The sequence below is a fragment of the Xiphophorus maculatus genome, chromosome 5, assembly GCF_002775205.1.
Source record: "Xiphophorus maculatus strain JP 163 A chromosome 5, X_maculatus-5.0-male, whole genome shotgun sequence".
Taxonomy (NCBI): domain Eukaryota; kingdom Metazoa; phylum Chordata; class Actinopteri; order Cyprinodontiformes; family Poeciliidae; genus Xiphophorus; species Xiphophorus maculatus.
This window is the reverse complement of record NC_036447.1, coordinates 3,191,009-3,210,973: the sequence shown is the minus strand read 5'-3', so window position 1 is coordinate 3,210,973 and position 19,965 is coordinate 3,191,009. Positions and strand designations below refer to the sequence as shown.

Below are 19,965 nucleotides of genomic sequence, written 5' to 3'. Positions count from 1 at the left end.
CTCTTCCATCTTACTCCATCGTCTCTCTGCCTGGCTTTCTGATCATGATAGTCATGAGACCATCATGCAGCAACAGTCTTCAGCCAGAGGCCTCTTCAGATTCATTGCAACACTGACTGCTACTGGAGAGCCTTCCTATCCACAGCATCACCATCCTAAACGACTCTGAAGATACTTGAGCGATTTGTGTTACAACAACATTTAGATACCCTTTGGGATAAATAAAATATTTTTGAATTGAACTGAATCCCAATTTTACATTAGATTAAAATGTACTTATTTATGACATTGTTTATGCTCAGCAGCTGTATTTTTTGACAGCATTGGCAACCTATAATTTGTTTTTGTACCATTTTTAGTGGTTTTCATGGCATGAATTCCCCTAAATTCCCACTGCTTTTTTTGTTTGTTGTCTTTAAATGAAATAGAATTGCTCATCTTGACTGAAAGTAAAATCTGATGCGCTGAAAACATAGTCAGTGCATAGCCAGTTTTTTTCCCCACAGTTGGGGGAGAAAAATATTTTTTACAGCATTGGCAACCTATATAGTTGTTTTTGTACCATTTCACTGGTTTTCATGGCATGAATTCAAGTAAATTCCTGTTGTTTCTGGTTTAAACGAAGTGTGAAAAAGAATGTTGACTTGATGCTAGTGATTTTTTATGCTAAAGATTCATCACAAAGTTTATGAGGCTAGAAAAATGATCAAGAAGCATGGATGTTGTTTTCATTAAATCCACTGGGAAAGGTTTGGCTGCAAATCTAACAAAATTTGTAAATCCTAATCTAATGTAAGGGCTATATTTATTTTCTGTGAATTTTGTTTGTGTTCATTGCTTTTAAATTTCTGTAAACTTCATTTCTTGCTCCTTGCGTCTGTTTATTTTATAGTTTTAAAAATTCACCTGCACTAGATGTGCAGATTTCCTCAGTTCTTTCTTGAAACAGGTTCTGCTGATTAGTCATCCTTCCAGGTATTTCTGTTTCTTAGTCGCTCCAGTTCTTCAGTATAACCTGATTCTTGTTTTCATGTCTGTCTGCCTCTTTTCGCCGATAAACTTCAAGGTGGTTGCTGAGTTCTTCAGAGAAATGAATTTGGCTGCACTTTTTCTGGAGTCAACCATTTTTTGCTGTAAGTTGTTTACTTCTCTGATGCTCATTCTTCTCTTAGCTCTGAATCTGTGAGTTTGATTTTCTTCACACGATCTTCTGACTTTTCTATAGCTCACCAAACATCTTCATTAGATTATTAGGTTAAGATTGGAACTTTGATTTGGCCATTACAAATAATTACCTTTGATCTCAGACATTCTTTGATTAAACTACTTATCTATCCGTGCTCCTGTTTAAATCCAGTTTGCAGACTGACTGAATAACACACCACCATCTTTCTCACTCCTGTTGCTGTTTACTGATGGTCAACTGACTGAAAACATATATTATACTTTCCCCTTACTGACTGGATAGCAAAAAAGAGGTGTAGTAATATGTCAAAAAGCGGCAACTGAATTTAATATTTATTTTATGTGTTGGTGGAATTCTATATATCACAATACAAATAAAACAGCGTTACAGATAACTTTACCAGAATTGCAATAATAGTTCATATAGTTGTTAACTTTTTGTTTTTACACTCATATGCTGTAGTATTTTATTCATAATTGTCATGCTGTCACAATCTCACACTCACCCATGTATGGAAGAAATATAGTCTTACTAGAATCAGCAATATGATAATCTTAACTGGGGGTATTATGTATTTTCCAGGCACATATATTGCCATTTTATAGCACAATCAATTAGCGATGTTACCTTCAGTTTTTATGTAAAAAAAAAAAAGAAAGAAAGTTGTATCTTTAAGAAGCTTTTACTCTTTCTGAGACTCCACCTTCAGCACATCATCACAACGATGTTCATCCGTTATGCTGTTATTAAGATAGGGTGGGATAGGATTAAACTTTACTATCCACCAAAGTGGACATTTTTCTTTCGCTCTCCAACCATAAAATAAAACACTTTCATACACAATATCAACAATTTGTTCATAAAATAAAACACTTTGCAGGTAGATGTTGTCCTTTCGTTTGGTTAAGAATGATATTTATTTATCTTCCAGTTCTAGTGTTAAGTGTCCTATTCAAAATTAAAGTTTATTGGTCTTTTAGAGGGCAAACTTGCATTGTTTTGCCATTATCAATATATCACTTGAAAATGGTCTCAAAACAATATTATCGTTTATTCTCAATAATGACTGGGACAATTTATTATCCAATAAAATTTATCACTGTGACAGGCCTAGTACTTCCTCCCAGAAGCTGTTAGATTCTATAATTATCACTGCTTTCAACAAACTGTTGTTTGCACAGTTCTTCAATTTTTTGCTAATATTTTATTATTCTTTTGATGCACAATTATAGAAGCACATTTTGTAAGTTTTTCGATAGTCCTACTCAAGATGCCCATTTACTTGAATCAGAGTAAGAATTTTTTAATAACTGCAAAGTATTTGTATCCTTATAGGTACTGTCAGTTCACCCTTACTGTACAGTCTGCTATTCTTACTTTCTGTTTTGATTTTTTCTTTCTTTATGTACACATTCATGCTTCGTCTTCTCTGTCACTTTACTGCTGGCACATCTGAACTTCCACGTGGAGGGACATTATTCTATTCTATTCTATTCTATTCTATTCTATTCTATTCTATTCTATTCTATGTCCTTTATCAGGAAAGAGAGAAACCGTTCCTGGAGAAAGTTTTTCATGGGCAGGGCTAATCGTTTAACGTCACACTTTATGCCGCCTAGTGTAAGCAGCCCATTGGCTGAATCAGTGCACCGGGGTTCCCAGGTCCAGATTGCAGGGGTAAAAAAATAAACGGAACGTATCACTTTAAAAATCTGCAATCTCTGGTTCAGTAGGGACCACACTGGCACTCAGAGAGCAGTGTGGGAAATATTGAATATTTCGCCTGGGATACTTTGTATTTCAGAGCAGTTTACAGCCGGTTACTTGTACTTATTTATTATATTTACTTCTGTCTGCATAGATAGGTCCCTCAAAAGGTAAGTTAGCTCTGCTACAGGACGACCCGGCGAGCTAGCAGTGTTAACTAGCTTAATGTTAGCTGCATTGTCTGGTCCAAATCACAACTGCTCGATTACTAACAGCTATCGTTCGAAGTTTAAAAGTCAGTGTGTTACTGTTTATATGAAACGTATAATTATGTATTTATATGGGCATTTTGAGTAGCTTTGTCAGTCTGCCTTCCTTTGTTGTCTTCAAGCAAGATAGCGTACAACTTGTTCCATTGTGGCGTTTCGTGTAAAGAGCACATATTTGATGCCGTTTTTCAGTGTTATTTTGCGAACCTTTAATGTTTAATGACACGAAACCCTTCCTTTGACCATAAAAAATACCCACCGTTGGAGGAAATGCGACGACGCCACAAGTTGGCGAGCGCCAGTGTTAGCTTGCCAAGTAGCAACCTCAGAGTTGCTGTTGTTTCGACAGTGAAAAGGCCGATTTATTAGCACCAACAGTCTCCCTGTATGCCATCTGGATGATGTAGGGTTACCACGCAGTGTTGCCACTCTTCACCTGAAATCTCTCCTACCTGAGGACACTCGTGAAAGACGTGAATCTGTCACGTCATGTCGTCTGTGAACATGCGACAAATGTGCGAGATGTGCCAAAGTGTTGTCAGGCGAATACATGAAAGGCCTCAAGCACCAGGCCATTTATTTATACATAAAAATGCTGCTCAGGTGTGTGACGCAGCTTTAAAAGCGATGTTTTAATTATAGTACAGATCGTTGTACCTACTTAAGAACATGAACGACTGCACAGGTCGCTTCCTCTTTTCATCTACAGCCGGTTTCCCCTCTTTGTCTTCTAGCCCGAATCTGATGGCGCAGTTCAATGATGGCTAACATGTTAGCCACTGTGAAGAAATTTTACGTGACCGTTCAGTTTTGGATGTTTAAATTATGTTCTATTTGATTTTTCTCATCTTTTTATTCAGTAAGCTTCCAGTTATTGTAATGCAGGGTTGATTTATAGTCAGAATTATAATTATACCTGTCTCTCAAAAGTTATGACCTGTAAGCCCTGAATTAAATTGTCTACAAATGACATATAAACTTTAGAATCTTGCTATATAGCTTTTAAGATGTATTAAAATTTAATATTTTAGGGGGTCAGCTTTTCTTTCAAAGCCATTAGTACTGGAAAACAATTCTTAGATTCCACTACCTATTTGGTAAATTAGGTCACAGACAAAAATGAAAAAAGTGAAAGTGTTTTTGTTAGAAGAAAACACCTGATGTGATCCTTTACTGGCTGGAAAATGTATTCCTGTTATCCCAGACACAACTGAGAAAGCTTTCATGATGTAGATTCACAAAGATTTATTATTCTATATTGCGTGTTCATTTAAACTGTAGTACCAACAACTCTTATCAGATGTTGTCAATTGACTTGCCATTAAGTTATAGCTAGTAAAATGTATCAGTTATTTATTTTGAAGGTAATTGTTTTTCGTTAAATGCTACAAGTTGACAGTTGACATGTAATTTTTTTAATGTTATAGTATGAAACTGTAAATGATGCATGCTTAATAGCTATTTTGATTTAAATTGGGTCAGATGTTGTTGCCTGTATGTGGTATTACAGGTAAAACCTGGTTTAAAAACGGAACCGGACAAAAAAATATTTTTCTTATTAGTAGGACACATCTGGAATACCCGATCCTGTACTCTCTTTTGCTATATGGGCAAACACACCCTTGTTGATGGTTTGCTTGATGTAGATTAATTCACCTGAAAGTTCAATTATAAACAGACCTTGATTTAAAAACGAGTTTTGGGTTTTTCCAGCTGCTCCGGGTTACTTCACGCTTTCATTTCAAGTTACCATTTTTCTCACATTTTACTGCTGGTTTGTCCCCTGTATCCAATAGTGAATTAATGTTTATCTTGGTATTGGTTAAAATGTTCAGGATTGACAAGTGATTCATTTTTTTAAGATTACATGTTCTGCATAATATTATGAACACTTAATGTTGCCATAATCTGTATTGTGGTGACTATACAGGTTGAGATAAACCCATATTTTCCTCGTTTTTTTCCAACACCAATGTTTCTACGACTCTCTGAACTTTAGAATCTAGACCAGGTTCTCTAACCAGCCACGTATAACATTTTTGTCCAGAGTAAATGCTTAATAAATGAAAAATCGAATATTGTGGAGCCATTTCCTGTATGAAGAAACATTTTATTGGTGTCCCAGTACCACCAATAAAAACCCAGCCCCTCTGTCTAGCATCTAGCTACAACTTAAATTGTTTTTGAAACATTCAGAATATGAATAATCAGATCCAAGTTTTTCAGACCAGAACATCAAAGTCTACTGTAATGAATCTTTTTCACTGGACAGCAATTAAATTTTGCTCCCTTTTTTCTGTTTCAGCACTTAATATTGTTTACCAAAGAAATGGTGATGGAGAAGCCAAGTCCCCTGCTTGTAGGGCGGGAGTTTGTGAGGCAGTATTACACACTTTTGAACAAGGCACCCGATTTTCTGCACAGGTAATTACTTCAATGTAATGTGTGAGTTTTTGTGAACATGTACTCCATAAGTGTTGTGTGTACTCTTAACTGTTTTGTCATTAGGTTTTATGGGAGGAACTCTTCATACGTTCATGGAGGAATTGATCCAAGTGGGAAGCTGGCAGAGGCTGTGTATGGGCAAGCGGTAAGAACCACAGTCCAGTGATTTTATTTTAAAGTGCTTGATGCATTGAGATTTGGCTTTGGAAAATGCCATTCTACGTTTGAATAATGAACAATATGCTAAAAAAAACTTATTACTATTAGATGAATTGTTGTGAACAGAATATTCTCAGCATTCTCTGGCATTGAATGATGATGTTTTTAGTAGCCATTTTGTCTCAACTTTTTTTTTTCTTCTCTTTATGCGGTTTTAGGAAATCCACAAGAAGGTCATGTCATTGCAGTTCAGTGAATGCCACACAAAAATCAGGCATGTTGACGCTCACGCCACGCTGAGTGATGGAGTCGTGGTGCAGGTGCTCGGAGAATTGTCCAACAACGGCCAACCGATGAGGAAATTCATGCAAACATTCGTACTTGCTCCAGAGGTGAGTGGCTCAATCATACAGGACAATTTACATGTTCAAGACTGAGTTGAAAGAGTGATTATAGATTACTTGCAGTCATTACTGGTCATAAAATAACATGGAAACCTCAAATTAGATATAAAATAAAGCCAAACGTGTCCTGGCTTGTTCCCTAGTTTTAACTTATTTGAGTTATTGTGCAACAATACAGAGCTTGATTTCAATCATTAATAACATTGCAGTAATAGTAATTGATAAGTGTAGTTATTTGGATTATACAAATACCCTATTCATAAAATCTAAACTGTTAATATTTGCTGACATAGTGAAATATCAGTTATCTTGCTGAAAGCCAAAAATAATTTAATTCAAAAGTTTTCCTTAAAAAAGGAAAGTGTTTATTATTTAAGGAAAAATGTGAATTTAAAAGTTCAAAAATCATAACTACAAGACATAGATTTTATGTCAGGCAATCAACCAATGTCCAAACAAACGGTTTAAAATGTCATTTAAGATTACCCTAACTGAGTATCAATATGAGAAGTAATTACTCATTACTGCTTTTATCAATGTATTGTAACTATTGATGTTGTCAATTATTATTGTAGTATTGTATATTGATTTAGAAAGATTTTAACATGTTAAAAATGATGCTTGCTTATTCTGGCATGCAAATATGAATGCACTAGTTATAGGTATGGACATGGAAAATACTAAGAATGTTAAAACCAAGTTGATGTGAATAGTAGTTTATTGGATGATGCTAAAGATATGAGGGGTGAGTGTAAAAATAAGTTCATACTTCTACCCTCTCATTTGAACATGTCAATACACCTTACTATTGTTCCTCTTTTGTTTGCGTTTGTTTTAAATTTATTTTCTTTGTATATAACTTGGTTTGTTTTTTTATTACTCTATGTTCAGTAAAGTCAAGCTCAAGAGATTATTTCCTGAGATCGCTTGCTTAACCAAACAAAGTACGAAAAATATTTTCTGTCGCTAGGGTTCAGTGGCGAACAAGTTCTACGTCCACAACGACATCTTCTGCTATGAGGACGAAGTCTTTGGAGACTCCGAGGCTGAGCTTGATGAAGGTAAACTTGTTTTGAATGATTATTACATGATGGAAAATTAATTTACATCCATACAATGTTTATCAAAGTGAATAAATAAAAACATCCGGTCATTGATTCATTTTCTTCGACTCATCTAGAATCAGAGGAAGAGGTTGAGGAGGAGCCGGAGGAGAGGCAGGCGTCCCCCGAGCCGCTTCAGGAAAGTCCCAACAGCACCACCTACTATGAAGCTCACCCTGTTGCGTAAGAAAGTACCATATATATGAGCAACTAAAGTTGCCAACTATACCATTGTTTATTCAATTAGCTACAGGAACAAGTCTTAAAGTCATTATGAGAGTCAGAGTGGAAGAAGATTGTTTTTTTTTTTCTTTTTCTGGTTAATAAATATTTATTTTCTTTTATTCCATTTTATAATTCAGTTTAAATATGTAACACCAGTATAAATATAATTTCAAGGTCCTACAATGACAAAGTAGTCAAATTTATGTAGAATCTAAAATTAATTCATATCCAGTTGTGTCTTAATTCAATCTAAATTATAATTTCGATACAGCCGAAATAATTGATACGTTAATACTTATTGGTACAAGGTGGTTTAAAGAAGCGTTATATTGGGTTTTTGTCTCTTCAAATCAGCTATAACTATTGATTATTTCAAGTCAAAATTTATCCAAAAGGGAAATTAAATGTTGTCCTAACTCATATCATCGAAGTATTTTTAACGATATGCTGTGGGTACGAAGGACCTCCAGTAGCAGTCAGTCTCACAACACACCTAACAAGGCCTCTGACTGTATACTGTTGCTGTCTGACAGTCTCATTATGCTAATAGCTCATTTTCTGGGCAGCATAGACGATCTTCCACAGTAACATGTCCTTGATGACAATGTCTGTTGTAGTGAATTACTGCTATTCCACCTCATTTGCTTTTGCTGCTCCTCTTTATTGATAATATCCTTAATATTGGCATCGTTGCTGCTATTTTTTATTTATTTTTTAAGATTTGGTGCCATTCAGGACAAACATTGTGAAAGCATGGCTGCTGCTCTATTTAATGACAACTTGACAGAGTTTTAAATGAATGAACACTTAATGCAACAGGATGGATCTAGAAACTCTTTCCACAGCTTTCAGACGCAGGTCTCCAGTCAATAAGGGGAACATTTTTTAACAAATCTGACTGGAATGATTCACTCAGTTAATGTGGCGTTGAAAGAGAGAGGAAATGCGCAGCATTAGCTGCTCCCTGAGAGGCCAATCATTTGCATGGAAAACTAGTTTACCAGCCTGATGAATACCAGCTAGGTTTATTTATGGCAGGTCTGTCTGCAGGAACTTTACAGCAGAAATTAAAATTTAGTATTGGGTTAATAATCATTCTACAAAAATATGTGGTAATAAATATGATTGATGTGGTTAGAATGTAGTTTTCATTTGTTTATATGAGAGTAAATGGTGAATATTTGTAATTAAACTTATTGGCCAGTATATAGGACACATCTCGATTGGCCAATCAGATGGCTGCAGCTTAAAACATTTAGGCATCTAGACGTGATGAAGACGACTTATAAGGTTCAAATGATCAGAATAAGGAAAGTTAAGTGGCTTTCAATGTGGCATAGTCGTTAGTGGTGGCAGATGGGCTGTTTTTTCAGAATAAAAGCACCAAGGGGCCATGCAGGAATTTCTTTTCTGTTGCGTTTCCTTGCAATAAATTAACAAATATACCCTGATCTAAATGTCAATTTGAAATTGCAAATATATTTTAAGAGCCTCAGTGGAAATGTGTTTATACATTCTTAACTCTTTGGTGCAAAAAACTGATTGAAAATGGATGTATTAGTGTATGTTCAAGATATTAACATACACAGAATATTCTTACAAAAACCTTACATGAGCCATCAGGTGCATTATTAAGAAAGAATGCCAAATCTATCGCAAAGGAAACGCAAAACCTTTGCAAGATAACTCAAGAAAAAGCCACCTTTGTTCCACAATGGACTCTGTATAAAAGCACCACAAAGATGTATGTATTAAAAATGTCTTACTGATGTCAGAGGAGAAGGTTCAAACAGGCTATGAAACCAATCTGGCTGCCATTGCTGTGAGTTTGGAACAGGAAGCTGAGGCCACATTTCACACAAGCTCATAAAAATTAAACAAAAACAGGTTGGAAGAATGTTGCCTGGGCGGATGAGTCTCGATTTCAGTTTCAGATTTCAGGAATTCAATTCTTTAATTATGGCACTTATGGTGGCAGGATGTTGGAGCAGCTCTGATTTATTCCTTCATTGAGGCGTTGCATGTTTGGACAATAATTCCCTTTCGTTTTGGATGCCGTGCGTTTACCTTCTGAAATTTGAACAGTTGCTGTGATGCGTTAAGGTGACAACAAAGTGGGAGCAGCTGATTAGCATCTGGAAAGTTAAAGAAAATGCCTGAAACTCAAAATGATTGACCAGAGTTTAAAAAGAGGCTTCATGGATGTAGAGAGAGGAAGAGGAAGTTCAGTCCATCTCTTCTATGCATCATAATGACAAGGCTCTTATCCCCTACTCCAACATCTCTCTCTACTCCGCTTTCTAACCTCATGGCCAGACAAAGGTTTAAAGAAAAAGGACGTATTAATTTACAAGTTTTTTATTTTTGTTGTTTTTTATACAAATTCCCAGATTGCAGTTATGCCTTTTTTTCCATGTTGGAGATCAATGATAAATATTGAAGGGCAATTTTGCATAAAGAGATTTCATAATTCATTGTATTTATTGTTTCAGTTGTTTGGAGGATTTTGTCCAGTTTCAATGTTATACGTTATCTTTATATAGGTTGGAAATGGTCTCAAAATGACAATATTATGGTAATTTCAAGTTTTTGTCAAAACTTTTGATTGTTATAGACAACGTCCACAATGACTGTTTGAAGATACTTGGATGATATGAGTTACAATATTCAATTTGTGATATTTCTTGGGGGGTACTTGGGATTTTTAGTTTTAAAATATATTTTTGACAATTTTGACTATTTCCATTATTTGACCACTTTCTGAATTGTTCCCTGTAGTAATGGTGTGGAGGAGCCCATGGAGGAGCCAGCACCAGAACCGGAACCAGAACCTGAGCAGGAGCCAAAGGTCGAGGAGGTTAAACCTGAGGTAGAAGAAAAGGCAATAGAGGAAATGGAGGAGAAGACGCCTTCACCGGCACCAGTGGAGTCTCCACCGAACGCTCAGGAGCCCGCCAAGGTTGGTTGATTTGCCTCATTCAAACCGCACCACATCAGAATTTACTGGGATTTACTGTAAATGTTATGTCTTCCTAAGCAAATATAATAAAAAAAAAATCTAATTAATCAGTTGTATGTAGGTCTGAAAGGATTAATTGTGATTAATCAATTATTGGAATGGTTAACTAATTGTTAACTGACATATACAGACCAACAGTCGGTCATCTGGTGGGGAAAACAAAACCCTATTAAGAACAGTAATTAAGCCAAAGCTACAAAAATATATACACATTTTAAATTTAAAGAGGTAGTATTATGTAAGATTGATATTTTTTAGCTTTACATCATGCTATAATGCTTTTCCTTCATCAAAAACATACTTGAAGTGTTGCCTTGATTCTTTCATACATGTTGGAGAAATCCTTTAATATCCATGGCATCTATTCAGCTGTGCAAAACACCTGGACTTAGCTCTGCCTTTGAGGCATAACTCCTCCCCTGAGCAGCAGATTACAAGTTAACAAGCTTCCACTTCCCAGAACAACCCCTTAACTTACTCACTCAGCTCTTTCAAACTAGCCAGCAGCAATTAGCAAACACCTGGTGGAACTATGTATCTGCTGAGCTCATTATAGGAGGTACTTCCCAGTGAAATGCTGGTTTAAAAAAAAAAACGGGGGAATGTGGAGTTTCAGAAAGAGCAGGAGTTTTAAAAGAGACAGAAGTCCAACTTCAAGGCTTGAAATGTCAAGTTTCTTCTGTCATATTTGATATATACAGCATTTTTATAACAACTGAAGGTAACGTAGTTACTAGGCTGTGCTACAAAATGGCACTATAGCAGATAACACTGCCCCTTTAAGGTAAAAACACCTTTTCTATAATTATGTTTTAACCAAAACCCTTAAGATGGAATAGTTTAACTTCACCCAGTTCAGATTCAATAAAGGAATGTTGTTGCATTTTAGACAATAAAATGTTTATTTTCATATTTTAAAAAAGAAATGTAATTAATTTTTTCATCTGTTAATGTATTTTTAATCTGGTATTGAAAAGGCTTAAGTAGTTAAATGAAAAACTTGTAGAATATCTCTCTTTTTTCTTTTTTTAAATCCAGTTGATCGATTACTAAAATAATCGTTACTTGCAGCTGAGAAGAAGGACTTCTAGTTTACAAGAAAACGTTGAGGAAACATCCTTGTTTTTTCATTAGTCTCATTCAGGAGTTAAACTACATTTCTCGAGGGCCAGGATCCTGCATACTTGAATTAAATGGCGACACTGCCTTACTAGCATGCAGTTCAGCGCTACATAGCTCTGCTAACTAGACAGTATTACAGCCAGGTGTGCTGAAGCAAAGAGATGTCTAACAGTTGCAGGACACCAGCCCTGGAAAAATGGAGTTTTAGACCACTGGTATAATTATAATGTAGTGAATTTATACCGACGTTACGATGTAACGGCTGAGCTGAACGGTCCAGCAGTTGAAGTTGTGTTATGGCGCATGGTTGGTGCAGCCTTAACGATGCGTCGTTGCATTTATTGCAGCCGTTCTCCTGGGCTTCGGTGACCAGTAAAAACCTGCCTCCTTCTGGCACAGTCACCTCCTCTGGACACTCTCCACATGTTCTTAAAGCTACAAGCTCACAGGTAAACATCTGGCCCAGAGTCTTGTTAATCATTGTAAAACTAGATTTGCTATTTTCTGTTTTTTTTGTTGTTTGTTTTTTTGTTTTTCTGTACAAAAGGGTGGCGTGTGGAGCCGTGTTCATGTCAACCCAGCATTTATCATTTGATCAAAAATTATGATTGTCTCCTGGATTTGGTTTTTATAGAGCCAAAGATTAAAGTAAATAATCTAGATTGTCACTAAGGGTTTGTATGTTTAAATAGCTTACCCTGGTCATCTAAATTGATTAAAAAGAACCCTTGCTGAAGTCGGCTCAATTATAGATTTAGCAATTTAGTGACAAAAGACTGTTTTCTTTTTTCTTTTCAATTTGATACAGTGGCAGTAAAAAGTATTTACCCACTTGGATGTTTGTGCAACTTAATCATGATTAACACAATTTGGCGTTTTTGATCAAATTGACAAAATCTGTCTTTCAGGTCAAAGAGAACTGATTTTCCACAAAATAGTAATTAAATATAAATATTTAGCATAAAATTAGTGACTGCATAAATATTCGCCTCCTTTTAAGTGACAGATCTAATTCAGCAGAGGTCCAGCCAATTGGTGGTACTTGTCTCACAATGGAGAACATCATCATGTGGTGTTGTTCGGGTTTTTTTGTAAATTTGGTGAATTTGATTTTATGTTTATCACAAAATAAATTGTCATTTAAAAAAAGTTAAATGAATAAAATTTAGGCATTTTTTATCTGTCTTGTGTATGGAAGGGTTGAAAATGACTCAAGAAAATAAACTTATTACATCAGTTTAGATGCTACAAAGGAACCATTTTAGTTGAGTCAATCACACAACTGTGGAGACAAAAATCAAGGAAATCTCTTCGTAGATTTAAAATCCCCAAGCATAACCTGATCTTTATCTTTAAATGAAAGTTGGTAGATGTCATGTTTATTTATTTTAACGTCATGTTTGTTCAGCCCCGGGTTGAAGCCAAGCAGGAGACGCAGGCAACTCCTCTCCGCCCCAGAGACCAAAGGACCCGTGACAGACCGACCTTCACCCAACGAGGTCCCCGACCCGGTAATGACCTCTCTACCCACTTCCTTTCTCTTCCTCTCTATTTCTTCTTTTCACTATCCGCACGTCTCTGTCACTATCAGACGGTGTTCCATCTTCAGAGTCACAAACGGGGAAACCACACCTAAGTTTTGTCAACAAAGGTATAGAAATCCGCTGCTTGCTCTGCTTTTATCTGACTTCACACCATTTTCACTGCAAAAAAACTAAGTCTAAAGTATTTTTCTCTAGTTTCTAATACAAATACTATAGAAAACGTGAAATAAGACAAACTAACTTACAAGTCATTTTTCAGTAAGAAATTAGAGCTTAGTTTAAGTCAATAATTCCTAAATATTAATGAAAAAGTACTAGTTCCACAGGCAGATTGTTTCACTTATAACATGGGGAAAATGTCTTGTTATAAGTGAAATAATCTGGCAGTCAAATAAAATTAATACCAAGAAATTATACTTAAAATTAGCTTTTATTTCTTGCTGAAAAGTTACTTGTAAGTTAGTGTATTAAGATGTTTCCACTAGAATCTAGGCAGAAATACTTGGTAAGACTGTGTTTTTTGCAGTGTAAAAAGAGGATTCATTTGTGACGAGGATGATTTGCTGAGTTGCAGGTGGAAGAGATGTTGAATCTGGAGACATGGACGGCAGACGGATCGTGCGGTACCCTGACAGCCATCAGCTTTTTGTCGGCAACCTCCCGCACGACATCGACGAGGCCGAGCTCAAAGAGTTCTTCATGAGTACGCTTATTTTTATCCTCCTCATCCTCAGTTTCTGTAGCGCTCATCCGGCACTCCCGACTGAAACATTTTGGTCTGTCTTGTCGTAGCGTATGGCAACGTGGTGGAGCTGCGAATCAACACCAAGGGGGTCGGTGGAAAGCTGCCCAACTTTGGATTTGTGGTCTTTGATGACTCTGATCCTGTGCAGAGAATCCTGGGGGCTAAGGTAGAAGGGGCATGTATCAACATTTCATTACCCACTTTCATTTGGTGGTGGTGTGGTGACATATTTAAGTAGCTGAACTCTTCGTTGTCTCTTCATATCCATTACCTGTTAGTGTTTGTGTGTAGATTATTCACTGCTTTCATACTGAATGTTGTGCTTGAATCATTTGTGAACTTTGCTGTTTCCAGATTTTATTTCATTTTTCACTGCTACAGCTGTCCCTAAAATCAGTTCAAGAGAAGAAGAAAACTAGGGGTGCACTGATTCCAGTTTTCTGGCAGATTGCCAATTACTGATCTTTAAAAAGCCCGACCTGCCAATACTGAGTTTGACAGATAACACTTTTTTGTTTGAAATGTTGCTAACCATGGCAAGAAAGATACTTAGTTGGCAACAGTGGGATGACTATAGTTAACTGCAAATGTGCAGACATGACCCAGTGGGCCGGTCCCTCTTCTCACTGAGGAGCAGAAGATTTTTAGACCTTTGCTGAGGTAGAGAAGATCGGCTTCACATGTCAGTATTGGCCGACCACCGATCTCCCAAAAATAAGGAAATCGGAGCAGATAAATTTGGTGCACCCTTTAAAAAACATCACAAAGCAGCATAAGCCGTTATAAACCACTGTTGCCAAGCAAAATCAATGTCAGTTTGCATAGTTTTTGTCCGGTTCTCCCACTAACACAGTGAAGTGTATTCAAGCAGGTTTAAATTTCTAGAAAACATTTTGTGGTTCTCAAAACTTCAGATTAAAGCCTGAAATTTTAATGTGAAGGATTGGTTCCTTAGACTAGGTTCACACAGCAGGTGTTGATGCTCTATTGTGATTTTTTCTTTTTCTTCTCCTTAATACTTCTAATTAAATGAAACCTGAATCGGACTTCTGTGTCAACAGCTTACAACCTCAAAGTGACCCGAATACACAGAAGAATGTAGACGTCACACAGCAGCACACGGTTTACAGAAGTAATGATGGACGCCTTGGTCTATGGACTCACTTTAAAGTCTGTTCAGAAGGGGAGCTGACAGTATTGTTGCATGATCATAAGACAAAGAAAGTTAATAAAAAGAAAACACGAATAATAGAAATAGCCTTTTGTGGACCTTTGACTTCAACTTCTGTTTGGATGTGAAGTCGGAATAGAAACATTTGTTTCTATTATAAATGTGAGCAAATCTTTTTTCATATTACAATAATGTCCAAAAAACACATTTTTGCAATTGCTGAGTTTCTATCAAATAAGAAATTAAGTTGAAGACATGTGAATAAGTTTGTTCACACAATAAGCTACTGTCACATTTTCATATTTATAATGTTCAGCCGTTGTTTATATCCAGATTTACAGGGTTTGGCTTATCCTGATTAATACTTTCATGTAGAAAAATGCATTCTCAAAGATTAATAAACTTTAAATTCTAATGAACATTTAAAACTGGAACTGGAAGACATGTCAAATATATAAAATAAACAAAATAGAAATAAAAATTAAAATAACTTATGAAGTGTCTGTAAACAAAATTCTTAATTTAAAAAAGAAAGAATAGTTGAACCAAAGCATCAGATTCAAGACTTTTGTCGTCCAGGTTTTGGTAGAAAAAACGATAAATCATCCAAATGAAAATGATTGAATTTGTTTTATCATGCAATAAGTTGATTTATTGTGACTGTCCTAGACAGAAATCGGCTTTCTTTTGGGGGGGAGTTGGATCTGAGTCACATTTGCCTGCTGTGTGAACAAAAGCGCCACATTTGGGCCTTGAAGATTTGCATCTCCTGCAATAAGATTTAGTGATGCAGCTTAAACTGAGTTTGAGACCAACCTGTGTGCAAACCCAGTTCCAGTGTAGTGACTGCCCCCCTCTTTCTGCAGCCCATCATGTTTCGAGGTGAGGTGCGTCTGAACGTGGAGGAGAAGAAGACGAGGGCCGTGCGCGAGCGGGAGACCCGAGGCGGAGACGACCGTCGGGACATGCGGCGCAGCGACCGGGGCCCGGGAGGTCCGCGAGGCATCGTGGGACCCGGAATGATGCGCGAACGCGACGGGAGGGGCCCGCCGCCCCGAGGCGGCATGGCCCCCAAACCCAGCATGGGTCCCGGAAGAGGCTCTGGCGGGCAGGGGGAGAATCGCTTCACCCCGCAGCGCCGCTGAGAAGAGCGCCACCTGTAGGGTGGAAGTAGTATCGTGTTCCTCATCCTCAGCCGTACTCATAAATGTATAAAGTATATATTTGGTGGTGTATTCTTTTTCTTTTGGCTTTTTTTTCCTCTTCTTGCTTTGGAATGTGACAGTCTGTCAGCCACTTTGTGAAATAGACAAAACAAGCAAACAGAAAAAAAAAAATTGTTCGCTGATTAGTTGTGAGCTGAGCATCCTTTTTGGGGGGTATTTCAAGAGTTCAAACTTGAATTTGTCAATTTGTGAATAAAGGCAACCCAAGCAGGACTAATCTGCCACATTTAGGAGGGACTGATGAGACTTTTAATCTACAGCAGTGCAGCCTATCACTTTCAGAGATTATAAACCTTGACTTAAACTTGAGGTGTTGATTCATGAAATTCCTCAATTGCACATTTTATATTGTAGTTTTCTGCCCATTGTCGAGGAAGAGTGAGGTGCAGAATTGGTTGCAGTTTCAGAGGAAAAGCCTTTCATCGTTTCCTGTTTTCAGAGAAATAGAGGCCACTGCTACAGAATTGCATAATGCACTAAAGGTACTTCTGTCTCGTTACGTTGTCGTTCTCGTTGGACTGCGGCTGGAGAGAAGCGAAACAGCCTGGCTGCTGTGACCGATGCATTTCTCCAATGTTTGACCCAAAACTACGCTGCAGTCGCTGCTGGATGGACAAGCAAATCTACAACATTATTTTTATTTTTTTGTCATTTGTAAATTAAGTTCATTCTGGACTTGCCCTTTTACCAAATGAGTGAGTGGGGCAGGGAGGACAGAGGAGCAACAGATGGATGATGGCGGCTTGCTGTTTATATTTTGATTCCAGCTTTTTGTTTTTCTTGACTGCAAATCGGGGATGAGCGAAACCTTTCCTCCCTTTCTGTCATGAGTGCGGAGTAACCGAATAAATGTACAGCAAAAATCACGGTTTACTGTATGCTTTGCTTTTCTGTGTATAATTTTTATTTTCTCTCGACTCAATTTTAATGAAAAGTTAAAAAGCATGATGGTGCCTTCTAGTTCACCTTTTCAAGTCTTACTGAAGAGCAAAGCAGTTCGGGGTGAAAAGAGCTGCTCCTTTTTGAACTATTCTCTGCTGGGAGCAGACGGAAATAACAGTATTCATAGAATTTGCGTTCTTCAGGGGCAGATTTCACTCTTTCTGTACTGTTCGACTAAGATGATCTGCTGTGAGCTTTGTACATTTTTCTTTGCTGTAATTTGTATTCTTTTGGGTTTTGTAGAGACAACCGGTGCCTGCAGTTTTGTTAAATGGTTAGTAAATGCATCTAAGGAACTTTCTCCCCCTTCCCAACAACAAAAGGTACAGTAACAACGGTGACGATGAAATGTTTAATCCCTGGTTTACCAGATCGGGCTCGACGTGGGCTTGGTTTACTGTTAAACCTTTTAATTTTTGCACCTCATGGCAGCACTTTGGATAATCCTTGGACTCACAAGTTTCCCAACAATTTTGTACCTGCAGCCTTCAGTCGAGTAAATAATTGTGGACATTTTTCTATTGTCAATGCATTTGTATTTTCATATGCTGATCATTCACTGTGCTCATATGTAGTCGTTTTGTGTTTTGTTTTTCCTGCTTACGGCCAAATTAGTCAGCGCTGCGCTCATCTGAACGGGATCAACTTATTGCTTTTGAATCATCCAGTAGGGAGGGAAGACTTCGGTTTCCGATGGGGAAAGGAAGACGTGAGCGTTTAATTTCTCTATGTTTTTGTGATTATTTTGTGTTGCACTGAAATGGAAAAGTTAAATGATGTAGCATTTTTCTTTTTTTTTTCTTATTCTTTGACAAATATACTTTGGTCTTCCTCGTCTGGCTGGTGTTGCACTAATTCTAAGGTTCTTGGGACAATCTGAACAACAGGACTTTCAAGAAAATTTCTCCAGCAATAGAAAAGGCAAAATGTGGAAATGATTGCTCTCACTTGTGGCATTACTCTCAATATTTGAAGTGGCTGTAAGCTAATTGAACTTTACATCTGTCATTAGATCACAACTTTCAACTGATTTGACTTTACAGCTGTCAATTTTACAGCTGGACTTGTTTAAACTCTCATAATAGCTTACAGATGTGGCTGTAAGCTAATTGGATTTTACATCTGTCATAGTTGCTCACAGCCGTTTCTGTAAGCTGATCAGACTTTACAGGTGTAAATTTTACAGATAACTGTACTTATTCAACTTACTGTTGCTTACAGCCATGGCTGTAACACAGTCACACTCACAGTCATTGGTTTAAGCTAATTGGCTTGTACGTCTGTCATAGTAGCTTAAAACCATGGTTGTAAGCTAATTGGACTTTACAGCTGTCAGTTTTACAGCTGGACTTGTTGCAGTTGTCACAACAGGCTTTAAGCTAATTGGACTTTACAGTTGTCATCATAGCAGCGTCCAGTCATGGCTGTTAGCATTACAGCAGTGGTCCATGAGGAGAGAGGGTGAAGAAGAGCCATCATGCTTTCAGAACAATACATATTACTAATGGAAAAGTTGTTAAAGTTCCAGTCTGTAGATTTCCCAGATTATTCTTTTGTGTCCAAATCCAGTCCAAGATAAAAGTGAATCTGAATTTATTCCCCCCTCATTAAAACGAACCATTCCAGCCTTTTCCGAGTGAAAATAGAAATGCCTTGCCGGCATTAGCAGTTGTGGTGAACAGCTGGCTGCCATCATAGTTTTACTGTGTTTACCCTTTAACTTTCATTCTAGTGCAAGTGGAGAGTTCTTAAATCTTTTGTTGTTTCTAGTTTAGATTTTCATTTATTTTCCCGCTTTTGCAATCCCGAATGTGTTGGATTTAAATACAATAAACTACTGATAACAGCTCTGCTCACATTGTCGTGTTTACAGCTAATTTAGAGGTGGTGCTGAAGTTTTAAAAATTAAATGAGTGAGTGACATCTGCAGGTCGTACAATGTTAAAATGTTTCTTTTTTTTTCTCCTTCCTGTGATGTAATAAATGTATTTGATTCGCCTGTATGAAAGATACACAGCATTCCTAAATTTTATGCTTACTTTGCCTTTTTTCACATTATAACCACAAACTTCAAAGCATTTTGTTGGGCTTTCATGTGATAAACAGTTTATAATTGTGAAGAAAAATGATACCTTGTTTTCTTTTATAGCAATTAAAATGTAAAAATCTGAAAAATGTGGCGTGCATTTGTATTCTGAAGTCTTTTGCAGACTTGACAAGTTTTAATCAGCTCTTCTGATAAAAAGCATCCTGGGAACAAAGATTACAGCCAGGTTGATGTTTATAATTTGTATTTATCAAATAAAATGAATAGAATTTTGTGGTTGTAATGTTCTGGATGCCTTTGCAAGGTTTGTCCCATCAGTCATCCTGTGTCACATCTTAGATCCAGGATTACTGTGAACTCTCAGATAATGTATACAAATCAGTTAAAAACATACTTTATTGATCCCAGTGAAATTAAATGTAACCAATTTTATTCAAGATTTTTTCTTTTTTAAAGTTGAAGAACTTGGAAGGCTCTCCTGCAGCAGTCTGTATTCCAGGCAGTCTGAAGAAGCCTCTGACTGAAGAAGGTCTGTTGTAGAACAGTCTCATGAAGAGGTTGCTCAGGGTTTTCTTGATTTTATAAAGAATCTTTTATACTTATAGAAGATCTGCAATACCTTTAAAGGAGGCAGAACATATTAATAAAACT

General features: G+C 36.9%; 1 protein-coding gene across 2 annotated transcripts; it reads left to right on the top strand.

Annotated features, from left to right (window-relative positions):
- The first annotated feature begins 2,888 nt into the window (after window positions 1-2,888).
- On the top strand, window positions 2,889-19,442 carry g3bp2 (G3BP stress granule assembly factor 2). Of its 2 annotated transcripts, none has more exons than XM_023333900.1 (13): window positions 2,889-3,063; window positions 5,468-5,586; window positions 5,671-5,752; window positions 5,985-6,158; window positions 7,141-7,231; window positions 7,351-7,456; window positions 10,277-10,457; window positions 11,987-12,088; window positions 13,048-13,150; window positions 13,231-13,290; window positions 13,758-13,886; window positions 13,976-14,094; window positions 15,966-19,442. In XM_023333900.1, exons 2-13 carry the CDS (start codon window positions 5,492-5,494, stop codon window positions 16,242-16,244), a joined length of 1,521 nt encoding a protein of 506 aa, XP_023189668.1. In that variant the 5' UTR covers window positions 2,889-3,063; window positions 5,468-5,491; the 3' UTR covers window positions 16,245-19,442. The 2 variants fall into 2 exon arrangements, with proteins under 2 accessions (XP_023189668.1, XP_023189666.1); XM_023333898.1 differs by having other exon boundaries at window positions 13,976-14,103.
- Window positions 19,443-19,965: the final 523 nt, after the last annotated feature.

What these genes read in the sequence shown, in the direction of transcription:
- g3bp2 (XM_023333898.1), top strand. Translation starts at nt 5,492, where the DNA reads ATGGTGATGGAGAAGCCAAGTCCCCTGCTTGTAGGGCGGGAGTTTGTG. An exon ending in CATTCGTACTTGCTCCAGAG is followed by an intron (nt 6,159 to 7,140) that starts GTGAGTGGCTCA and finishes TTCTGTCGCTAG; the next exon opens with GGTTCAGTGGCGAACAAGTT. An exon ending in CCAACGAGGTCCCCGACCCG is followed by an intron (nt 13,151 to 13,230) that starts GTAATGACCTCT and finishes TGTCACTATCAG; the next exon opens with ACGGTGTTCCATCTTCAGAG.